General features: G+C 41.6%; 1 protein-coding gene across 3 annotated transcripts; it reads left to right on the plus strand.

Annotated features, from left to right (window-relative positions):
- Nucleotides 1-4160: 4160 nt before the first annotated feature.
- Nucleotides 4161-20227, plus strand: LOC112465493. Of its 3 annotated transcripts, none has more exons than XM_025033056.1 (10): nucleotides 4161-5915; nucleotides 7349-9544; nucleotides 10332-10874; nucleotides 16093-16181; nucleotides 16268-16347; nucleotides 16970-17094; nucleotides 17702-18166; nucleotides 18361-18690; nucleotides 18801-18953; nucleotides 19140-19559. In XM_025033056.1, the coding sequence occupies exons 2-10, from the start codon at nucleotides 8255-8257 to the stop codon at nucleotides 19557-19559; spliced, it is 3495 nt and encodes a 1164-aa protein (XP_024888824.1). In that variant the 5' UTR covers nucleotides 4161-5915; nucleotides 7349-8254. The 3 variants fall into 3 exon arrangements, with proteins under 3 accessions (XP_024888824.1, XP_024888825.1, XP_024888826.1); XM_025033057.1 differs by having other exon boundaries at nucleotides 4161-5801; XM_025033058.1 differs by lacking the exon at nucleotides 4161-5915 and having other exon boundaries at nucleotides 8255-9544; nucleotides 19140-20227.
- The last annotated feature ends 3405 nt before the right edge of the window (nucleotides 20228-23632 follow it).

Below are 23632 nucleotides of genomic sequence, written 5' to 3' on the forward strand. Positions count from 1 at the left end.
TTTTTTACAAAAATTCCGAGATTACCATCATAATTCTCAGAAAATTTACGATAGATGCAGGGAAAAAAAACATTACAATACGTTGATTTTTTCAACTGATGAATGAAAAATGGCTGGGGTCTTCCAGACCCCAGTGTGGCTTACACATGTGTAAAAAATAAGTGTGGCCTGCGAGGCACACTTAACAAAGTCGCGTCAGTTATCACTGATCAAAGAGACTCATTGACACCAAACACGTAAAACACGTAACGATATTCGTATCGTATCGTAACGTGTGATCTCTTTGTGTGTGATCTCTCGTCGTCGAAGGAAATGGCTTTATGTGTATGTGTTCGCGCTTGAACAACGAAAACTTGTTAACGTTATCTATATTGACATAATCGCGATAGAATGACTAACCATCGCCATGTTTTCTTCTAAAGATTTTCTGATCAATCATTCAATCTTCTTCTTTTTTTTTTAATTCCAAAATACGATAAATTACAACACTTTTCTTGAACGTGACGTTTTAAAAATAAGTAATCTCATATAAAATTTTACACACACACACACACACACACACACGCGCGCGCGCGCGCGCTACCATAAAAAATATAGATAAAGTTTCACTTCTCGTCTCTCGCGAAATAAAAGAAGAACCGAGTCCAAATTTGTCGAGGCATCCAATGCAATGACAAGGTAGGATGACGAAGCGTGCGTCTTGCGCGCTACCAAAGACCAATGTTTTATCGAACGATGTAACGGGGCATAATTCCCTGCGCGTGCGTTTTTGCGTGCGGTGCGCTTACGCGCTATTCCGCGGAACGTATAGTAACAGGTTTATGGCGTACAATTATCCGAGGATGACGTTTCCCTTTATTTTTTCTTTTTCCTTCTTTTTTTTATCTCTCTCTGTTCCGAACATTCAGAAGTTCAAACTAGATTATTTGTGAGAAGAAAAACATCTCGCCGGTACTTTTATTGCACGTGTCAATTAGCTACCATTTATATGTTGCCGGTTGTTGGCCATTTCACGGTCTACAAAAGAGGAGATGCCTCGGAGACGTACTTTATGCGTACTTTTAAAACTTTTTTACGCGAATACGAAATAGAGAAAGTAGTAGATCGCACACCATTTTTACGCGTAATCGTAGGCAAAGTTTACGCAGAATTTAGAATAGTAAATTTTAAAGATTGCAAAATTTTTGTCGAACATACGCGGTTGACATCGGTATATACGTACGTTGTATATCGGGTTGATCGAGTTGCGAGCCTAAATATGTGAAATTGTAAAGCTTGAAGTGCGTACAAAATGATCCCGGTATCTTTTAAGCCGTTGTAGAAAAGTATCTGAAATTGATTGAAATTCGAGAGAGGGACTTGGACATCTTGGAGAAATTTGTCGAGTTAGATAACGTGATGTCGTGATGATTAATAATAAGCGATAAGCAACAACGATTTCGTACGTGAATGCCGCTTCAGGCCAGTCAATTTTTATCTTTAGCTCGCGTAAGTAGAACGTCCAAACTTTTCAATGGTCAATTCACAATATTGCTCTATCGATCGAAATCGTCGAGCCACAAAAGATTATCTCAGTCAAGAATTAAGCGTTTCGATTCTTAATCGTGGATCAGTTAATCGATTAATATAATATCTTGGGGATTAGACCAAAGTTAAGGGATTGATAGAGGACTTTGAAAGGGATATAATTGCGAGACGAGTCGAAAGCTCGAAAGTTGAAAAAGACCGTTCACTCGATCTTCGTTACGACACTTTATGACAATCGGTACAACGATAACGCGATCGTGTATGGATATCGTACGTCACATCGGCACGACGCGACGTTAGAATATGTTTCCGGTCTCACGTCACTGGCTCCCCGGTTGGATTCGTCCCAAGTCCCAGCAAAACTCCCACGTGAGTACGTACAATATGTGGTCGGTAAGAAAAGGCACGCTGTGTTATGCGCGCCTGTTATTATAGCGGTGTACTTTATTTGGCTTCTCTTCTCGATATGCCGGATACGCGACACGTGTTCGAAATCCGCTATATGCGTCATATAAGAGCGTCATGTGTCACGAAAAATGCGCACACGTATTTATTTATACGAATTTCTAATGTCACACGTGTCTTTCAAATATATAATATATATGTTAAATATATATATATATTTGGAGTTGGTCGCTATATAATTTCGAGCATTTTTCTAAATTAGTAAAAGAAAATAACGTCGATAGTCGATAAATGAGAAGTAGCAATACAACCCTTGGTTGTATTAAAAGATTACGGATTGGACAGATTGCCGCGTGCTTATTAATGTGATTCGAGAGTGGCGAATAACGTAAGGTGTGTAAGAGATATTAATACTTGGGAAAGGATAGGAAACGTCAGCCATACGCGATGTTTCCGTATAGTTTCAATACGGCGCGGGCGGCCTTTCTCAATATCCATAACCCATAAGCTGAGACAACCTGCGCCAACAAGTTCACGCGTGAAAGCTGATTGCTCTATTAATTTTACATAAATAATTTTCCTAGACTAGCGCGTTTCCTGTAACACCACTTTCTCAACATTTTTCGCACGATTTGTCGCTATCTGATATACCTGCTTTTCCGGCGTCTCCGTGTAAACTCTGCCCAATATACGTATCTATACTTTTCGAAATCGTCCATACGTGTTATGTATAATATACGACGATAATTATCGCGTTTCCTTTTATATTGCCATCGTCGTTCCTTCAATATCGATACTGCCGTAACGTTGCCGTTGCCCGGCGGTTTCCGCTATCGTTATTACCGCGGTTAACTACTCATATGTTTCGCTCGTTAGTCCCCTAGGCCCTAGGCAAAAAGATGGCAAAAATGGTAAAAAATATACCTAGGAATGTACTTTTCGACGAACGCGACTTTCGGACTGCATCCTCGTGCAGTCAAATGTGCTTAAAATACAATAAAATTTACCTGCATATACGCATATAGTATAGAAATGTACGAGGGAAAAATTTCACCAGAGTTTCAATTCTTTCTATTGTCGCGATCGATTCTTATCGCAAGATGCACGTATACTGTGTCTTTGACGATAACGTAACGCTTACTTAGCATAAAACAGCGCGATGCTTTATTCTGGTTATTTATTACCATGTACGCATGATAAGAGCTTTTAGATAGGCACGCCAATGGTTATACTTTGCTTAATAAAACTTGAATATTCGAATATTCTCTTTTTAGCATTATCATATTTAAATACTCTCATCTCTATCAACAGATTTGCCGTCATTTTATGACAATTATTTTATTTATTCCGAATGAAGGTATGTGCATTTGGTTGATTATAAAATTTAATATAATGAGTCACTAATGAGCAAATACTCTATAAACTTGATAAACTTTTAATTAGATATAAATAGATAAGAGAGGAGTGTTCAAACTCTTATCAAAGGTACAAAAGGGGATGCAAATACGTGCGTCTCCCTTTCTCTCTCTCCCTCCCCCCTGCAAGAGCAATAAGAATTCGGCGCGAGATACCTACGTTACGACGCACGCACGTGCTGGTGCAACTCTCGTTATGCGACACGGGCGAACGAGCCGGCAAGCGAGAGTGGAGAGGCGAGAGATACCGGAGTGCCTAAGGAGTGGCAGGCTAAATATAATCCGTAGATCAGAAAACACGCATACAAACTGCGTAATCCCCCGCCTAGAAACACGTACGTTTAGTCGTCTTAAAACTCTTAACTATCCACTGCTCGTTACCATTCGTTTTGGGGTTACGCCGGTGCAGTGGTGCACATGCCAGTTCTCTCTTTCTCTCTCTCTCCTTCCCTCTCCCCGTTCGGCCTTTGCGCGTTTCCGCACTCGTTCGCGTTCCCGTTTCCCGCAAGCGCGACAAACGGTCCGCGACCGCTGCAGTGACTTCGGTGCAACGCTCGTGCACGTACAATGTGCGTTTTACGCGCGTAATACACGCGCCTACAATTACGTGCACCTGCACACGCATCAACGACGGTGTGTTTCGATTATAATAATGTTATCGAAAGATTCTGTAAATTCAAAAGATTCTGTGTCTTGTCTGTGATCGTTGCAGCGATCGGGAGGTGCTTGAAATCGGTAGAAGAATTCAGGTATCTTATATTATATGCGAGGGGAGATATATGTGACAAAACGAAGCGAAACGAAACTTTGATTAATTCTCTTTTATAGTGTTTAAACCTTAAAGTACGGTATCATTCTGTATCATTCTGTATACGCGTTATTTTTGTCGAAGAAAGCATATAGTATATTATAGACATAGTGCGTTTCTAGCGCGTCACTTTCGTGTCTTTTAGCATCGAATTTTCATTTCCGACAAAGACAATCGACGATCACTGAACCAGTAAGATAAGAATTCAAAGTTTGTTTCAACGACAAACTTCTTGGTCAAATTTCTTGGTCGTACGCGGTCAAGTAGTGAAACTGATCGAAATCAAGATGAGTCGGAATCGCGTATACGGAACGCGAACTCGCGTCAAAGATTAAATTAAATTTATTTGGGAGATGTTACATTCTCTCTCTCTCTCTCTCTCTCTCTCTCTCTCTCTCTCTCTCTCTCTCGGTAATGTACGCCAAACTGCATTATAGTCTTGTATCACACACTTTGGTTGCCTAATATTATGTTATGTCTCTCTCTACATATCCTGCCATATTACGTATCTCGTATCTCGTATCTCGCATCTCGCATCTCTGCCCTCTGCCTTTCTTGTATAAGATCTTGTGTATTTAGCGTTATACATCTCGTCTAGATACATTTTGTTTTTTAGTGCTGCCAAATGCTAACTAATTGTAAGATTTATATTTAAAATTACACAGTAATTTAAACATTAAAATGACAACTTTGCGAGGGACTAGCTTTGGCTTGTAAAGTTTCTGCAGTGTTTTCGTGATAACCGCGTTGCTTACTCGAGCAACAGTGGGAATGCCGGCGAATGGCCTCAATTTTTACAACTTTGTAGAGCGGAATGCAAAGCGATCGTATCGTGCAAGAGTTTTCATATCAGAAGAAATATATAAGAAGTCTTTCAAACAAAAAGAATCTTTCTCGTCTCATATGTGAGAGGTTTAGATATATAACAAGTATATTTCGTCAAGTATCAGAAGGAGGGACACCAAAAGAAAGAAAAGAAAGGACAAACAGATGTGTAGATTTGTTGTTCCCTAATAGTTATTTTCCTCCGATTGCTGCGAGGCGAAGGCAAGGAACGAAACACATAAATTAAAAGTGCAGAAAAACACAGCTGTACTGTGTCGCGAAAGTGTCTCGCGAGAATGAAAAAAGACCAAGGCAGGATGATCTGTCTAAGCCTCTAAAAAGCCTAAGCGATCGCTTTGTTCCGACGCGTAATAATATCGCGCGTGTCGGTAGAAGGGAGGGAAGAAGATGAAAGGGGGGAATGGAATTTTGGCTAATTTGAGATCGAATGGACGATTCTTGTATTGGGATCAAATACGAAGCAAGCGTGCGTCTCCACCGCGGTAGCGGTGTCGCGAAACCGCGGAACTCGCGACGATTGTGCGACAAACGGTATGCGTAAGTGCGTACACGCGGTATAATACGGACGTAATTGTTCACCGCGGTTGTATAACGTGGCTTCCAGGCGACCTCCGACAGTCGTCGTCGGAACGTCGCGTCGCGTAGCTTCGCGTTCCGACACGAACGCGTTGCGAAAACTTGCGCGATATTCCGCCGTGGCCGTTGTTTGACATCATTCGAAGATATCGATCGAAAATCGGTGAAGTACTGGAAATGCGACGATCGGGCGAAAATCGTTCGGCGACCGTCATCGACGACAAGTGCGTGTCAAAGCGTATCAGAAAATTACTTTCGGATCGCTGGAGCCTCGAGTGGAAACTCGAATAATCATCATCGCGATTAATCGTTACGTTCAAGAACAATTGGAGCATTCAGTCGGTATTCAATTTGTCGAAACAAATTTCGCATTTTTGCTTCTAAAATGCAAAATGTATTTTTCTCTACTCTAGACGATATCGGTCTTTCTATCTACATCTACATCTACGATGTCCGTCGGACGGGAACGCGAACGTGAATTTTCGCGCTCCCGTCGCGTGTCGCGTCGCTTCAGGATAGCGATCGCTTTTTGCTCGTTATGCGAAATTGATCGATCTTGAGCGACTTGAGCTTCGATCCGACCATCCGTCTCATTCGCGGCCCTTGCGCGCTATTCAGGGCGCAACGTGACGCCAATTGCCAGATTACCACGCGCGTGATAAGCGAAGAGAGCGTGAAGCAACGAGAGAAAAAAAAACAACGGCTAAACAACTTATTTAAACAGAATTGGAACGCGGTACTTCGCACCGTTCTCGCGCACTTGTTACATTCGCTCGTCATACGGCTCCGCGTAATTACGTAATTACGTAATATGTAACACCGACTGAGGACGGTGCAACGTGCGACGACGTCGTAGCATCGTGGCGTCGCCGTCGCCGTCGCCGTCGCCGTCGTGGCGTCGTTCGTTTGGATTCGTGAATGCTCGCGGCAGTCGCGGCTCGCGCGCGCGTGATCGGCGTGATCGTGCCGTCATCCATTCGCTGCTTCCGTGCTCAAAGTGTTCGACATGCTCGACGTCGCGCTCGAATGAAACGTTCGCACATATACATACATTTATGAGCGTATATGTACGCGCGTGCTTATAATTCTCAGCGCGCAAAACCGCGACATCGTTCTTCAGCCGTTCTCCATCGCTCGTGACGTCGCATCGTCGCGTCGCGGCGTCGTCGCGTCGCGCTTCCACGTGAGTCGCGAGTCGCGCGCCAGTCACGTATGTACAGTATGCACACGTTAAACCGATGACTCGAAATATGATAGAAGTAGACCAACGGAAGAGATGGGCAACGCGAAATTCAACGTATATCCGGTTGAAATGTACACGACGTCACTTTCTTTATCCCGCCACTACGCCACGTCCGCGTCGGTATTCGATCTGCAGGAGATCATCGATTCCACGGCGCGGTGCGGCGTCGCTTCGCTTCGTGAAGCGTCATTACTGCCGCGGAACGTCGCGTCGTTCTGTTTTTTTTTCCACGTCACGCATTGTACGGTATTCCACTATTCCGCCATACGTTCCATATCTCCTGCTAATCGCGGTACTAAGTTCCACCAAGCTCCTCGCCGCGATCTAACGATTGACGCGATTGACAAACAAAAGTTGACGATTGTAGCCGACGCCGCGACGGAATTTACTTGGTCGGCTAGAGAATTCGTCGGAGAAATTTGAGGGTTATTCTCGCCTAGTATTCTCGCTATAAGCCAAGTTTGTGGGACGCAAGAGATATGTCTTGGCGATACGCGTAATTACGTGTGATATATACATATATTATAGAATGCAGAAAATTGTAACGAGCACAATTGGAATGCGGTAGATGCAGGATGTGAGAATTTCGAGACTAATTATACTTTTCTCATTCTTGATATAAACGAAATTTGTCGAATATGGAATATAGGAATGTCGCCGACTATTCCTTCGATAAACAAATTTTGCGAATCGCATAGGCGCGAATCTCGCGCGAAACGAAAGCGAGCTTGCGCAACTTGTGACAAATAAAACTTGGAATATTATACGCGTTGAAGGAATTTGTGTAATGTACATTAGTTTGTGCGTGGTATGAAGGAAAATGCAAAAGTGCCATCAGGAATTATTGCCGGGCTATTACGTGACTACTTTCGTACGAAGAATAATTCAGATCTTTCACCAACGAGGTCATGCAGCGTGGGATGTTAATCGAAGTATTAATTACTCTCACTCTCTCACCGCTGATGCAGAGACAAAATAAACTTAATAAACTGATCCGATCGACACCACACCGTGGTGTCGCTTCCTCCGCGGACGGATCGACGAAAATAATTAACGTCCAAGATCAAAAGACTTTTCTCTTCATTCGAAGAAAAAAAAGGAGCGACGTTGTCTTGATTTACACGCTACGTTGATTAACGAGCAGTTTTTCCTATACGTTATGTGTTATGCGTTATCGCAACGCGTGACGTAACATAGCGGCACACGTTTTACTTGATTATTATCCGCCGTGATTCGACCGTCATCTCTTACAATTAACATCGTTCCGTTTCGCAATCGCAACGATATTCGCAAACGGAGAGAAGAGAAAAGAACGGAGAGCCAAAGGCGAAGAATCGATTCCAGAAGCTGCAGAAAACTCGCGTCACCACACACAAGAAAGGAAGAAGGATTTTATATGTATTAATATATTGTATATAATATATAATAGCGGAGATGAACGAGATGCGGCACGTTTTGACAGGTCTGAAGACTCCCGCGAAGAGTTCAACCTTGAGCAGTGGCATCGCGAGTGCTGCAACGGCAACGTGGTACGATGTCCCGATGCCGATTATTGTACACTGTCATGAGTTCCACGAGGAGGCGGAACGCCAAGACAAGAACGACGAAGCGAGGAAGAAACGTAAAAGACCCTCCGAGGACGAGATGGCAATGAGACTCGTCAAGGAAAATACGACGGCCAAGTTCTTGGGGAGAGAGAGTCCTACGAGAGTCTGGTCGTCGAAAGACGCGACGTCGAGTCGACCTGGAGGCCTCTCCCTGTCTCCCGACAGCGTTGGCGAGGTGTCGCGGAGCGAAACCTCACGAGCGGAGACCGTCGCCGTCGCCGTCGCCGTCGCGAGTAGATCGAGTCGAGTCTGTGTCTCGGACAATCTCCAAGTGAATCCCGCCGAGTCTCGCGTGAACAACAGGACTCGGGATGAGAAGAGACACAGTACTACGATGGAACTGAACGCCACTACGACACTGAAAACGGACGCCGATGGAGTGCCGACGATCAGTTTCAGCTTTTTACGCGCCGGTGAGAATTTTCACGAGAACGACGACGAAAACGGCGACGAGATTGTTATTCTGGAGGTCGACACGAGCGATCAAGCTGACTTGTCGGGAAATCAGTTGTACGACTTTCCTAAGAGCGCCATTCTGGAAAGTAGTCGAGCTTCCTTGGAACGACCCGGTCGTGATAAGGACCAAATAATTTCAGGCGAATCCTCGTTGCCGGCAGCTCGTCAGGATCCTTACGACCGCGACATGCCGAAACTAACGTGCAAGGACGTATCTTGGAACGAATCGCGAGAGGAAGAAGTGCCGACGATCTCCAATACCGATCTCGAAAACGATCAGGAAAATTACCAAGTCGCAAACGCAATAGTTTCGCCTGAAAAGAAGAACCAACAACGAGACCGGATGAAACGTTCCACCAGATCGCTCAAATCTGGCAGAAGAAGCTACGGCGCGTCGGACAGCGACGGTTACGACGCCGGCATAGCGTCGATGTCTGGTTCGTACTCGGACCCCGAGTGCCCGCATGGCGCCGGCGGCGAGGAGGCAGCGTTGTCGGAGAGCGGAGGTTCGGACCGCGGCAAACGGCTGAGGTTGCAGAAGCGACGACTGGGCAAGGCTTGGGGCAGGATGCGTAGCTGGTTGCGAGAAGAAAAGACGAGGATCGGCCAGGTGGTCAACAGGCACGCCAAGTTGCAAGCGGTCGGCGCGCTCAATCCTGAGGTAGTGTCGAAAAATTGAAAGAGAAAAGAAAAGATAAGAAATCTTGGCGCGACTAACAATAAGTAAACTAGTAAACGTTAGTTAAAGTCGATCGAAAGTAAAGATTATTGATAAAACTATAGAAAACTGCGCGCCCGTACTTTGTTTTCAGAAATGTTAATTTGAATCCCATCCGCGGGGCTGATTCTCGATCTGATTTTCCAAGGTGATATTAAACGTGTGTATATCTTTGTAGCTTTGTAAAGACCGTACCGTAACAGATAAAGTAATAGATGAAAAGAATCAGCCGAGCTGCTTAAATCGTTAGTCAGTCAGTCAGTCAGTTTTAACCGAGGTTTTAACTAATGTTTATGGTCACGCTGCTCGATATGAAATTCAGAGCGTGAAATTCGCGGTTGAGAAGCGCGAAATTTATAATTTATATAACTCATCGCTTTAAATACGACGTTTACACTGGACCTTGTAAGTTATGAACTTGTTTTGCTCTCGATTTAATTTCTTCACACATTTTTCCAAGGATCCTACACTCGATCGTGCAAACAAGTGCCGACGTAATTAAATTAAATAACGTGATACGAGTTTTTAAGATTTCCGACTTGACGATACCTCGAACATGCATTGTTATAACAGTTAAAACGGAGAAAATGCACGGGTTACCTATAATTCTCGCGATTGATAATTTCGCGCGCAAAAGCGATGAGTTTTCTAGCTTGCGCCACGTTTCCCGGGGGGAACGCCTTCATTTTACTTGGACCGATGTTTTATCGAGGAAAATTCTCGCGTCAAGGTGCGAAGCAATCGTGCCACTCCCGTGCAAACATCCAAGAGCAAGCAGCGTGGCTTCTACGATCTGACGCGGGCTCACACCCAGGAGTCTGGCTCGATCACCAGGGTGGAGGAGTTTGGTTTGTCGTCGGTGTCGGAGGAGGTGAACGTTTCCGATGATATCGAGAGGCCAACGTCAGCATCGCCCGATTCGGGAAACACATCGGCGAACGACGCGAGAAGATTGCGCGGCAACCTGCGAAGAAAGACGGCTAGTTCGGACGATATTTTGGAGAACAATAGGACGAGGTTGCAACTGCCAGGGTCTTTTAGCATGGATAAGCTATGCTCGCGGGTGACGGAGAACGACGAGATGAAGGTGACGACGGCGACGGCGACGGCGCCAACACCAGTAGTGACGATGGCAATGGCGGGGACCAGTGGTGATGCCGAAGCGTCGAGGGACTACGGTGGGAAAAGTGGTCTGATTAAGAGGAGAATGCTCGGGTCAATCAGAGGGTTAATGGCCTCGACTCATCTGTTGCAGACCTACGAGTCCGACGAGGTATTTTGCGCTCTTGTTGTTTCTTTCTCTCATTACCAGGATCACTGACACGTTTGTGCGGTTGTTGTACACTTGCGTACCCTACGACCGAACGTGATGCTCTTGAAAGCTAGAAAGAAATGGAAAGATAAATGCGAATGAACAAACAATAAAAGTCCAAAACGAGTGATTGTAACGTAACGCGAAAATGTATCTCAAAAGATGTACCTCTTATACATATATAGTTTTTAAATGTTTGCGTTATACGATTGTGCATACATTAATATGTTGGTTACATCTGTCCAAGACGAAGGAATCTCTTACGAAGAAAAAAGTTTTCTTCGTAAGTCGCAAATGTTTGACATGTTTACCGGTCACAGCACGTTCGTCACTGGATATCTAAATGATATTGACACGTTTCCACGAATATTTTACAGCAAATACAAAGTAGCAATTTCGGCGAGACTTTAAGAGGAGGTGCACGCGCGATAAATCAGCGACACGAGGCATAGAAATCAATGTTTGCGCGCTTTTTCGTAACGCGTTTCGCTCTTACGAGAAACTTTTCGGATGCTGCTCTCGCAGCGATGACGTCATTTTCATCGAAAATCATTTTCACCATAACAGACTTTTTTAGCGCGTTTAGAATGCTTTTCGTTCATCTATCAAGTCATCGTTACGTGATTTACGCGGATTTGTCATGCATGAAAAAATTTTTTCTTCCATTTTGTGAAATCCTGATTCTTAATTATCTCTGTGATGTACCAAAAGATTTATTCATCAAACACGTTTGTCGAAAGATTTGATATTTTCTTGATAAATCCTTACTGAAATTTTTCAGTTAGAATTTATCTGTAGACGTAAAATGTAAATCTTGCATGTAAAATCTATAAAAATATAAAACTCGATATAAAAACTAAGAAATATAAATCTTGAGAAATATAGGTTAATGTTAATAATTAATTTACAAATCGTCAGTATCTAAAATGTCGTTTGTCGTTTTCCAATTCTGCTTTCCCCGAGTTGAAATTTTACTTGGCCGCTTGTCCGATCAAGAGATTTATCGATTGTCCAAGAGAAATGGCGCTAAGCGGCCAGGTACGAGCATGCCTTGAAGCATCGCAAGAGCAAAGTATGGAAAGTGTGGGAAAGTTACGCGGAGAAAATAGCCGACTTTGTTTCACAACCACACACACACACACACACACACACACACACACACACACACACAAGCGCGCGCGCAAGTGCGCACATGCACGATGCACAAGGCTTGACCGCCTTCCCTATACGTGTTTTCATATGTGTCCTGAAAATCATATGCACGTGTAAGCGTATTTAGAGACTGTTACATTCAACCACGAATTTTTCGATAGCGTGGCACAGGAGTCGATGAGTTTCTCCGTGCACTTTTTTAGACAATATGAAAATACATATATATACGTGTGACGTATAATTCGTTCACGAACGCTGTGAACAAAATTATCAGTTGAAAGCGAAATAAACATACTGTGACGCTCGCTTCTTGCATTTAGAAATATCTCGAGCAATTTTATTACCAGCGTCACAGCTGTCATCGAGCAGCATCGATCGATATACGACAATTGTTGCCACGGTCAATAATTTTCATTAAGGTCTGTCGAACGTTGAACGCAAATTCTGTTTTGCTTACGATCCATTAAGTATTTTAGCCTCAATTGAACGTAAAATCTCTGCTCCGTGCCCTATAAGATAATCTGCGCAAACTAATTGTTGCGTAGGATTCGGGTGAAATGCATTTTTTTCTGCATCTTATCGCGTGCATTTCTGATTGTGTACTTGTGTTATTATTACAAAATTAGGGCGTGACAATTTAACAGGTTGATGATGACGCGCGACTCACAATCAGAAAGAACAAAGAAACGCTCGTGACGATGAAAGTTCCTTTGTTTAACGATAAATATGTATAGATGGATGTGCTCCGATATGACGAGATAAAAGGCAAGCCCCTCGGAAATTCGGGGGAATTCGCACGCGTTGTCTCGCATTAACGCAGTTGAAGATGCGATCGAGGAGAATAAGAGATGAATTCGCATTGAGTGACTGGCACGTTCGCATTAATACGAGCGGTTGGCTTTACAATTGTGCCGTATATTTTTTCTTTTTTTTTCGACCGGACTTTCTCGTATTAACGCGTTTAAAATGAGTTGGACGCGCGAATAAATCAATTTTTATTAAATTGGCCAATAAAAGTGAGCCAAGTGAGCCAACGTGCGAGCACTTTAATTTATAGTTACATAATACATAATACGCTTCAATTTATAGTTACATGTATTACCATACATATATCATGATTATTTCGGGAATGCTAGATCGCTTATGTGCTCTTCTACTTTATTCACGTAAAGTGCGCTGTAATAGATTCGATGGCGACTGGTCATTGACCTGTCCATTGCGAGACGAGGCGAGTGGAAATAAACCACCTGTTGCAAGTGCACGCCCGTTTGTCGTCATCGACAAACCTACTATAATCGACTGTATCGATTAACCTTTTAGCCGTCCGAATTGGTAATAGTTACACCAACTCATTTTATCTCGACCGTTACCGTTACCCAGTGGTGTGAATGCACACAATCGCATCCGCTATACGAGCACGCGCTATTTGTCCACGAGATATAACGGCATGTACTTATATACATATTTTTAAAGGAAAACAAGTATATTTGAAAAAAACGCGCTGAATTTACTAGGAATATATCTTAACTTTATAGCCGACTCATTTTCTAAGATTTTAAGACAGTGTGACTTTTTAACGTCTTGCATAACTTATATACGCGCTATAATTGTGAGAGTATATATGCAGACACACGGATGACGGAAATGTAATATTCTTATACCGGTTAATTCCTCTACTACTACTACTACTGCTACTGCTACTACTACTACTACTACTACTACTATTACCATTTATCAGTAAAGATATTACGTAATATGATTGCACATTATGATCAAATGACGGGTTTGCATTGATGACTATCCCTTTCTCGCCTAGAAATATTTTGCCGAGCAAAAAATCGGTACTTGACAAAACTGGCGAATTATAATGAAATTCCGTGTTTGAAATTGATTTAGATATTATTTTGCCTTTTATTTTTACGGCGTAAATATTTATTGACGCTAAAAATTTGTATAATTTATTTTCACTGCTTGAGTTGTGAATCGCATCTTTGACGACTACGATTTAAAATTTGAAATTCTTAAAATACGTTAAATATGTCAATAGTCTGCATCAGAACTGCTGACATAGAGACTAATTTATTTAACTGACAATTATCAATCGTATTTAACACGCCATGCTCCAATAGCTCCGTAGAAAGGTGGTTTTCCATTATTGGCGTCGAACTAAATCTTATTTGAGCGAACGTACCAATGAATACTCGACAAACTTGCGATGACTATATATCGACAGTTTTGTTTTCTTTCGCTATAGTTCTATGTTATGTATATTTGATATGTATATATGTATATACGTATGTGTGTGTGTGTGTGTGTGTGTATATATATATATATATATATATATATATAAATTTATCGTATCTTTGTATATACGCATCTAGCTAATTAACACGCAACTCTTTTGACTTTCCTCAAAGCCTAGCGAGTCAACGCTTGCTTTCACCGAGTGCCGCGGGCGATGATTAAGCTGTAATTCGAATCAAGTGTCAGTCACCTTAGCGCGGCAAACGAAAAGAAGTGCGATATCCGATAGCCGCGGGAACGTTTATCGTGCACAAACACCTTTCCATTATAAGCTAGTGTTTTACGATTTTATCATTCCTGCAGCTTCCGGGAGTCTTGGAGAAGAGAAGCTTCCTTTCTCCATAAGATATGGCAATGTTATCCAAGTTGAAAACGGTGCGCCCGTTAAGATACAAAAGGATTTAATAATGAGAAAATGAAGAGAAAGAAATTTACGCGTACAAACAATGTCCATACACATGTATTATACATATCAAAAAATTGTGTGTATATATATATATATATATATTTTTTTTTATTCTTTCGTATAGTATAAATTCTTGGATAAAAAAGAGATAGAAATGTTTTGCTTTATATATGTATATATAAGTCTGCATAACTGCAGGATGTATTTTGTAAACAAAATAGAGTCAAATTAATAGCGTTCGTGCAAAAATATCGTTTATGATAATCACATGCGACAAATATTTGAAGAAGCTAAGCAAAGGTATAACAGCGACAAATCAAACAATTGGATGATAACCGATAGATACATGTACACTGACCGGCAGGAATGCCTGGACATTTTGATATGTATGTGACATATATGTACATGTATTTGTATATGTATTATGTCCAGGCATTCCTGCCGGTAGAGTGTACATCGATCCTTTATGACTAGAACAATTTCCGTTGTAGGAGAAGAACTGCGTAAGCGTGAGAAAAATAATGGTATCGGTCGGTACAAGACAGTGGTAATGTTGCATACAATCAGTCCGTGACGCGGGTTACCGCTATCTTATGCTTTCCCCTCGAGAATCGAGTGTATTCGAGTTAGGCATAAAACCAAACAAATCATAGTATAGATTTTTATCTCTTGAAGACGAAATGATAATCTTAAAAGATATCGAACTTTCAAAGATCCACAAGACTTGTCTACGAGAATGATAAAATATAAAATTCTGTTATCGCTATATATTCATAATTAAACTGTATCAAATTTGCGATAACTCGGTGCAAATTGATATTTACTCTGTATTAATTGTCTTTCTTTTACTATCGAATTTTTCCAAGTAACACTTTGCGCTTTCCCCCCTCTCTCCCCCCTCCCCCCTCTCTCTCCCTTTCTCTCTCCCTCTCCCTCTCCCTCCCTCTCTCTCTTTCTCTTTCTCTCTCCCCCCTCCCTCCTTCTCTCCCTCCCTTCCTCTCTCTCCCTCTCTCTCCAAATTTTATCGTACGTAATAGAAATTCTCCTTTTGAATTTTAATACGACGCAGAGCTTTCTACTGTGATGATATTTAATGACGTTATAAAGAAATTTTATGGCGATAACGCTGAATATGAAATATATATCAACTTGATATTATTAGGTTTATCGCAAAAGAGAAATATCTAGATCTAGAATATAGCAAAGCGGAACGTTTTTGTAAAATCCTCTTCCTATACTTTCTTGCTTCCCTTTTTTATGCCATCAAGTATGCCAGTCTCATGGTTGCGCAACTAATTGCCTTCTTGTCACGTGCAGGGAGGACAAGGTGGCTTCGAGGACGTGCGAAGGTACGTCAAACAAGGAGGCGATTTTTGCAAGGAACTGGCATCGATTCTTCACGAAAGGTACTTAAACTTGTTTCCTTTCCATCGTTCGTCATTTGCGCGGGCGCGATTTTTCAATGGGGAAAATGCGAAAATATATGTTTCAGAGCCGAACTGGAAGCTACGTACGCGAAAGGGCTCAGCAAACTCAGTAGCAAGCTGACAAAGGCCTGCGCCAAGGATCAAGGTGACTGTCGGTTCTGTTCGGTACAAGAGGTTTTATGCCATTGCAATCATTGCATCCATTGCGTCGCGTCGGTTACTTGCATTCGATCAATAATAATACGTGATAATTGCAATTATATTTATTTAACAATGAGATGAATTACAATTAGAGTATCCAGAATATCTCTTTATATATAGCGAGAACTTGACTTGATTTAATAAGTATAGATAAGAGCATCGTAAAGTTTTTCTGCATCGCAAATATTATTGGAGAAATTCATTTCATACCCTACATATGTATATTACATTTATGTATATTGTAGATTCGATGCGAGTTTTACTCCGCCAAAGATATACATTATGCAATGTACCTATCATATATGTATAAGTGAGTTACCTGATTAGACCTTTATTTAGATTTAGATTTTGAAGTAAGAATCTTTGCTCTCCTTTATATTATTACTGCTCTCAGTTTATCAGGCCTACGAGGCCTCTATGAGGTTTATCTTTTCACTTTTCGAGCGTATAGCAAATAAGTATCCATCGATGAGAGAGCGCGGCGCGAGATTAGGCAAGATAGGCGGTGCCCATAGCAATATCATCTCCTCCAAGCACGGATCGCGATCTTCTCTTTCGTAATGCAGGTGGCAATAGCAACGGAGGTGTGAACGAGGCATGGAGGTGTGTCGGCGAGGAGATGGAGGCTGCGGCGGAAGCCCACCGACTATGGGGCATCGCGTTAAGCGAACAACTCGCCAAACCGCTCAGAGTAAGTTAAGAGTGAGTCTCTTGTCAATAGTCAATATTATAAGGAGATGAAACGGTGCCTTTATAATCGTGATTTATAAAAACGAAGCTTGTGATGACCGTGAGGAAGAAACTGGACGCGCGCAACCGCGTCGACTTACGCAACGTCGCCGTCGCGTCGCGTTGCGAAACGATGATGATTGATTAAACAATTATTAAAATCGGAGATTGCGCGCGTGAGGAAAATTTACCCTGGCACGTTATCTCTCTCCTCTCTCCTCTCTCTCTCTCTCGTCTCTTACGAATTACATTGGCGAAAAGTGCGTATCGAATCGCAAATATTAAGGTGGCAATTTGGTATATGAGATTACATATTACTCCGCAGACAGATACGTTTCTAGACGACTAGACAAATTTTAAGCCGACTTTCTCTTAGCGAAAGCTCGAACCGAAAAGACGCACGAAGAACGGGGTGATTCGATGACCGTAGGACGTAGGTAGGACGTTACGAGGTTGCGTTACATCTCCCAATGAAATGTTGAAAACCTCAAGAGAGTCGAGAGAGGAAAGGATTCGACCTCGTGATCGAGAAACGAAAGGTGATAACGCGTATATTGTCTCGTGTGCAGGTGGGCGTAGCTGAAACGCAAGGCCGGTCGAGGAAGAGCATCGAAAACTCGGTGGACAAGGCATCCAAGTCGCTTCAGGAATGGCGTGGGGTAACGGCGAAGAGCAAAAAGCAGAGCTTTGCGTGCGCGCGCGAGAATGAGAGGCTACAGGATCTGGCGCGGCTACAGACCATCGGTCAAAGCCAGCAGAGCAACAACAGGTCGTCGAGTCATCAAATGACGGAGAAGGAAGCGAGCAAACTGGAGGCTAGACGGAGGAAGGCCGAGGACTCGTCGCGCCGAGCGGACACCGAATTCTACACGGTCAGTGTGAGAGCTGAGAGGGCCAGGCTCGAGTACGAGAGCACGATGAGGAAGGGCGCGAAGCAGATGGAACTGCTCGAGGAGGAGCGACTGAGCGCCCTGAAGGACCTCGCCAACGTGTACTTGACGCACTTGCAGGCGCTCGCTCCGCGATTGCAGCAGGTATAATACGAATTAATCGATTAACCAGGGAGCCCCGGATGACCACACGCCCACCCTCTTTATTTCTCTCTATTATTAATTTATATTCATTTACATTCGTCGGGCCTGAGGGCCTGAGGGCCTGAGCCTGACAATGAGTATTATAATATTCAAACGTCTCACTTTGAATATGTATGTATATTATACTTTCTCAGAGCGTCGATCGCTTGCTGACGCCTGTGCGTAGCTGTAACGTGTCGCAGGATCTAGAGATCCTGAAAAATCTCGTACGCCGAATGGACAATCACGATGTGACGAACGCGGAACAATTGCTGCCGGATTTCTACGCCGAGCACGTCACGCTGGCGATGAATCGCGAACGGCGAAAGCAGGCCTTGGTGAGGGTGCTGCATCTGATAAGACAAGATCTGGAGAGGGAAAGGCGAGGTAGAGAAGGTCTGGAAACGTTACACCGAGCCTTTGTCAAGACTCCGGCGTTCGCGGCGGACGAGAGCACGCAAAACGTGACGGACAAGCTGCATCATGTACGCGTCTCCTTACACTTGCATTTATCGCCGTAATACTTATCTGACATAATTAGATAGGGAATTATTTCGCGCTAGTGAATAATTGTCACGCATATATGTTTTTGCAGATGCGCTCGATGTTGCTATACTTGGAGGCGGCTAGATATAAAGTCGGCGGTACGCTTGCCGAAGTGGAAGGTAGCAAACGGAGCAAACATCCCTTGTCGGAGCATATCTTGGTCTCGAGAGACAAGCAGGGTTTGCAACAAAGTGTTCTCAAGGTATAGTAGCGTGCCAGAGAAATTTATATGTAAATCAAGCTCGCGGAGTGCGCGGAACGATTATCGGGCGGAATTATATTATCGGACAAACGTACAAGTACAACAAACTACTTGCTCTAAACTTTTATGTACAAAATCATAAGCTCTCTCGATAAAATGAAGACAACGCGTTCTCTCTCCTTGCAGATTCCTTCTTGGACAAAGAACGAATCTTTCGAGATTCAGGACAGTGATGTCGAACTCGAGATGCATCTGACCAAGGATCAGAACGCCGAGACTCGCGATTGGGCTGATCGAACCGCCGGTGATGGCAATTCGGAGAATCCACCGGACGAGGATGATTTCAGCGATTTTGACGAGTTTAGTAGTCACTCAGAAGACAACAACAACCAGATTGATGGTACGGAAGTAGCGACGGCCAAGACTGAACGCACGGAGCAGTGTCGAGCGATCTATCAGTACTCCGCGAATCTGAACGACGAGCTCAGCCTCAGTCCGGGAGACCTGATAACCGTTCATCAGAAACAGCCAGACGGCTGGTGGATAGGCGAGTGCAGAGGCCGTACCGGCATATTCCCTGCCACTTACGTCCAAGTCATTCATTAGTAAACACGAATGATTTATTATCGATTTGCTTAGACTACACGTTTAAAGAATTTGAAAGAATTCCACATGACGCGATGACGATAGTATCCTCCTATAGGAGCTTCTTCCATCTGGCTTCGTTAAATCAAGTAAGAATATTATAATGTGCCAATAGCGTTACACGCAACGATTACTTTGTACGCACAAATCGAGGGTATTTCAACCGCGAACTCGCTCAAGCCCTCAAGCTCGTATAAAAATTAATTGAGAATTAATACCATACCAAATAGTAGTTACCACACCACATCCGATACGTCTGATCTGGTGTCGACAAGGTCTGGCGGAAATATGTTAATCATGTCGTCACACTATTTGCGTTTATACATACGTTTATATCATTCTTACTACTATACAATTAATATTTCTTTGTGTACCGTCCTGAAAAAGTCAATCCGAGTTACACACGTATCTCGACTCCGAGTATTTTTACATTAATTCTGACAATGCATTTTAACTCATCGTGCGTATATATATTACCTATTTTTGTCAAGATATGCAATACATTATGTTTGAAAACTTAATTGCACGATCTGTCTTCCTGACAAGAATTCAAGTTACTTCCTTAGCATGAAATGTTGATACAAATTGTATTGATTTTTTGTTTACACTGATAAATTATGTTGTCATAATGACTATGATTACTTATTTGTGCACTTAACAATTTTATTCCTTAGAGCTGTCGCTATATTTCCGTCTTGGAAATATTACTTTTCAAGCATGCTGTATACATATCTCATTTTTAACGCCAAGATTATCACATTATGTATGATAACGTTCTCTTTGTAATTTATTGAGGAATTGTGAGAGAATAATAAGTATAGTGGGCTCTCGAAATAATTTACGCGAAAGGATAAAAACGCGCGTGCAAGGGTAGACCGAGGCGAATCGGATTACTAATTAGCACAATAAAATAGCTCGTTTGAAAAAAAAAACACTAACAAAAATTGTCTTAAAACTTATATTGATCCGATTCGCCTCGGTCTACTCTAAGTTATTTGATGGATAGTGTATCATTTTAAAGGAAGATTGTTAGTGAATTTGCCGAGGATCGGTGAAGGGATTACCGATTTCTGCTTAAAAAGTGTATAAGATGTACATGTAATTTTATATAGAGTATTATTAAAAGAAAGTTGTTTTGAATTTTGCGAGGTAAAAGAGTTACCGATTTCTGCTTAAAAAATGTGTAAGTTATTTAATAAATATCTACTAATAATTATGCATAAAAAAAACAGGCTTCCTCATAGAGGAAGCAATGTACAGGTTTCTACTTGCACACTTAAAAACTATAAGAAAGCAATGTGCAAGTTTCCACTTGCACACTTAAAAACTATGAGGAAGCAATGTACAAGTTATTTCTACTTGCACATTTAAAAACTATGAGGAAGCAATGTGCAAGTTTCTACTTGCACACTTTTTTGTATGTTTTTTGAATTAAGGAAACTAAATTCAAAGAAATCAAATTTCTTGCAAATAATAAATTTTTTGTTCAGTGTAGGTGTACATGATAAATGATATCAATATCGCTTTATTTTAGTCGTTAAACGGCTGTTTTTCCCGTATGTTTAGGCTTCGTTTTATGGCTGTTTGTTTATTGTCGAAGGAAAAGAGTAGTTTTCGGTCAATTTCGGAAGTGTTCTGAAACGATCTATAGTGATGTTTTATTGAAATATCTTTTTATTTGAAAATAGCATGCACAACAAAATTGGGTGTTTTCCTCACCTCGATAGTAAGAATCCAATATGGCCGCGGTGACCATCCAGGAGCCTTAATACAGATTCGAATTAATCTATAATACCTCCGTGTAATGTCTCTTGCTTTCTGTAATTGCAAGCCGTTTTATCATAATTTGCCGTGTAGAAAAAGAATTTCTCATTGTTTCGTAAAATTATATACATTTCTTTTTTAAGAGGGGCTCTGATAGAGTCCCTCTATAAATCGGAGTCTAGGCCAACTTGCAATTTAAAATATAAGAAAAAAAGAAAAAGCGATATACATTCATATCGCTTTCTTTTTCTCTCTTATATCTCTTTCTCTTTCTGTTCTCTTGCTTTTGCCAAAAAATGGCAAACCAATCAAAAGTTGCTGTCGTATGGCCAGAGGCTTATTAGAGAAACTCTAGTTTACGAGATACAATTATTTAAACAATTGCAAAATGATGGAGCCTTGTCAATTTTCAAAATATCCTAAAACTGATTGCGGAACTCGATGCGGAATCGTTTATAGTTGATTGTATCAATGATTATCATTTTCGCATTCTTAAAGGTAAGTACGTGGGGACGATGGGTGGACATGCAAAATTTTGGAAAAAATAGTACCGTAATTTGTAAACTCGTATATTGTCAAGAACAGTCAAAATCCCGCAAGAAACGTGACAATGCACACCATTCTTCCATACACCCTTTACAAATATAGGAAGAAAATATCAAAAGATAAAAATGCGTCAAGTCATTACAATGTTAAATTTACGTGAAAATCCATGTGCATGGAAAATCCATGGAATCTTGACATTTTATTAGTCTCTTTTCTTCTCTCTCTTTCTGCGGTAACAAAAGTTCACGTTTTCACGCCAAACCGTGTACACGATATCGTTTTAAAACTTACAATAAACAACAGTTTAGGCCGAACATCAACTGATGACATACTCTGAGTTCCGTAAAACGCACATTTTCTATAATCGCGCGCATTTTCTATAATCTATAGTAAACGTTACATATATTGTAAACAAATGCGCGCATATGCGCTTTACGGAACTCAGGGATAATATATATACGTAAGGTAAAGGTACCAATATATCTGGATAACCCGGACATGTACCTATATCTGGACATCTTTATTATTTACAAGTATAACGCGAATTCTCAAATCAAAGATAAAATTATTTTTTCTTGTAGTTCGAAACTTTAGTTAGTATCCAAACGTTTATTTCCATAAATTTATATTTTTTTAAAGGTATCCAGACATAGGTACGTATCCAGGTATTGGTACATTCACCTTAAGTGTCCGGGTATTGGTACTTTTACCTTAAGTGAATCTCGCGTATCATTAATGTATATTGTAAATGTATACTTGACGTCTTTTTACCTTTTTTGAAAATTACATTTACGTGATATCATTAACAAAACAATATTTTCATAAGCTCGAACTATTCAGTGTATCCGCTGTGATCTACTTTTCATTAAAAAGTACTCTTTCGTGAACTAAGCATCATATTACTGTAGGTACCAATAAATTCTAGATTTAGTAAAAACACGAGATAAATGCTATCATTTATCAAAACTCATTTGATCAAATAAGCTTAAAGATGCAATTAATTTATGGATTTAGTTTTAATTGTTATATACAAATTACCTAATGTTTAATTGAGAGGATCGTGGTGCCGGGAGTGGGTCAAATTAAGAAAAACACTCTTATTAATGACTATATATAAATGTATATTATAACTCTCCTTCAAGAACAACCGCTTCTTAACGCGGCCAGATCTCGTGTGTGCGCGTCGGGGCCTATTCGGCCCGCGCAGCATCGGTACACCCCCGAGGAGGGGAAAGTAGAGGAAGTAGAGAGATAAGAGCAGGGCGCTCCAGTATTCTCACACTCCCTCCCGACCGCTCTTAGGCCCAGTTTCACAAGTGTCGGTTAACTTTTAATCTTAGATTAACTTACTCTTCGTCTTTTTCTAAGGGGGACGTTAGAAGGAGACGAAGAGTGAGTTAATCTAAGATTAAAAATTAACCGACACTTGTGAAACTGGGTCTTAGTCTTTGATAGTTTTTAAGCTAGATCCTCGCCAAAAGCACGCCTCACGCCTTATCTTTCCGCTTACTTATTTCCTGTGAATGATTAAATATAAGTTACTAAACAAATTAAGATTTAGTATTCATAAGCTCGCCTACTAGATAGCTATGTAATTCAAAAGCAAGAGGCTTTGTAAACAAATCAGCCAATTGATCTTTAGATGCTATCCATTTAACCTTTACATGGTTTCTTTGAACACACTCTTTGACATAATGCTCTCTCACCTCAGTCATATGTCTTAA

This window comes from Temnothorax curvispinosus, unplaced genomic scaffold (assembly GCF_003070985.1).
Source record: "Temnothorax curvispinosus isolate PA1 unplaced genomic scaffold, ASM307098v1 QBEX01015250.1, whole genome shotgun sequence".
NCBI lineage: Eukaryota > Metazoa > Arthropoda > Insecta > Hymenoptera > Formicidae > Temnothorax > Temnothorax curvispinosus.

Coding starts and splice junctions, on each gene's coding strand:
- LOC112465493 (XM_025033056.1), top strand. CDS start 8,255: ATGAACGAGATGCGGCACGTTTTGACAGGTCTGAAGACTCCCGCGAAG. Junction 16,182..16,267: donor GCATCGATTCTTCACGAAAG/GTACTTAAACTT, acceptor TATATGTTTCAG/AGCCGAACTGGAAGCTACGT. Junction 18,954..19,139: donor TGCAACAAAGTGTTCTCAAG/GTATAGTAGCGT, acceptor CTCTCCTTGCAG/ATTCCTTCTTGGACAAAGAA.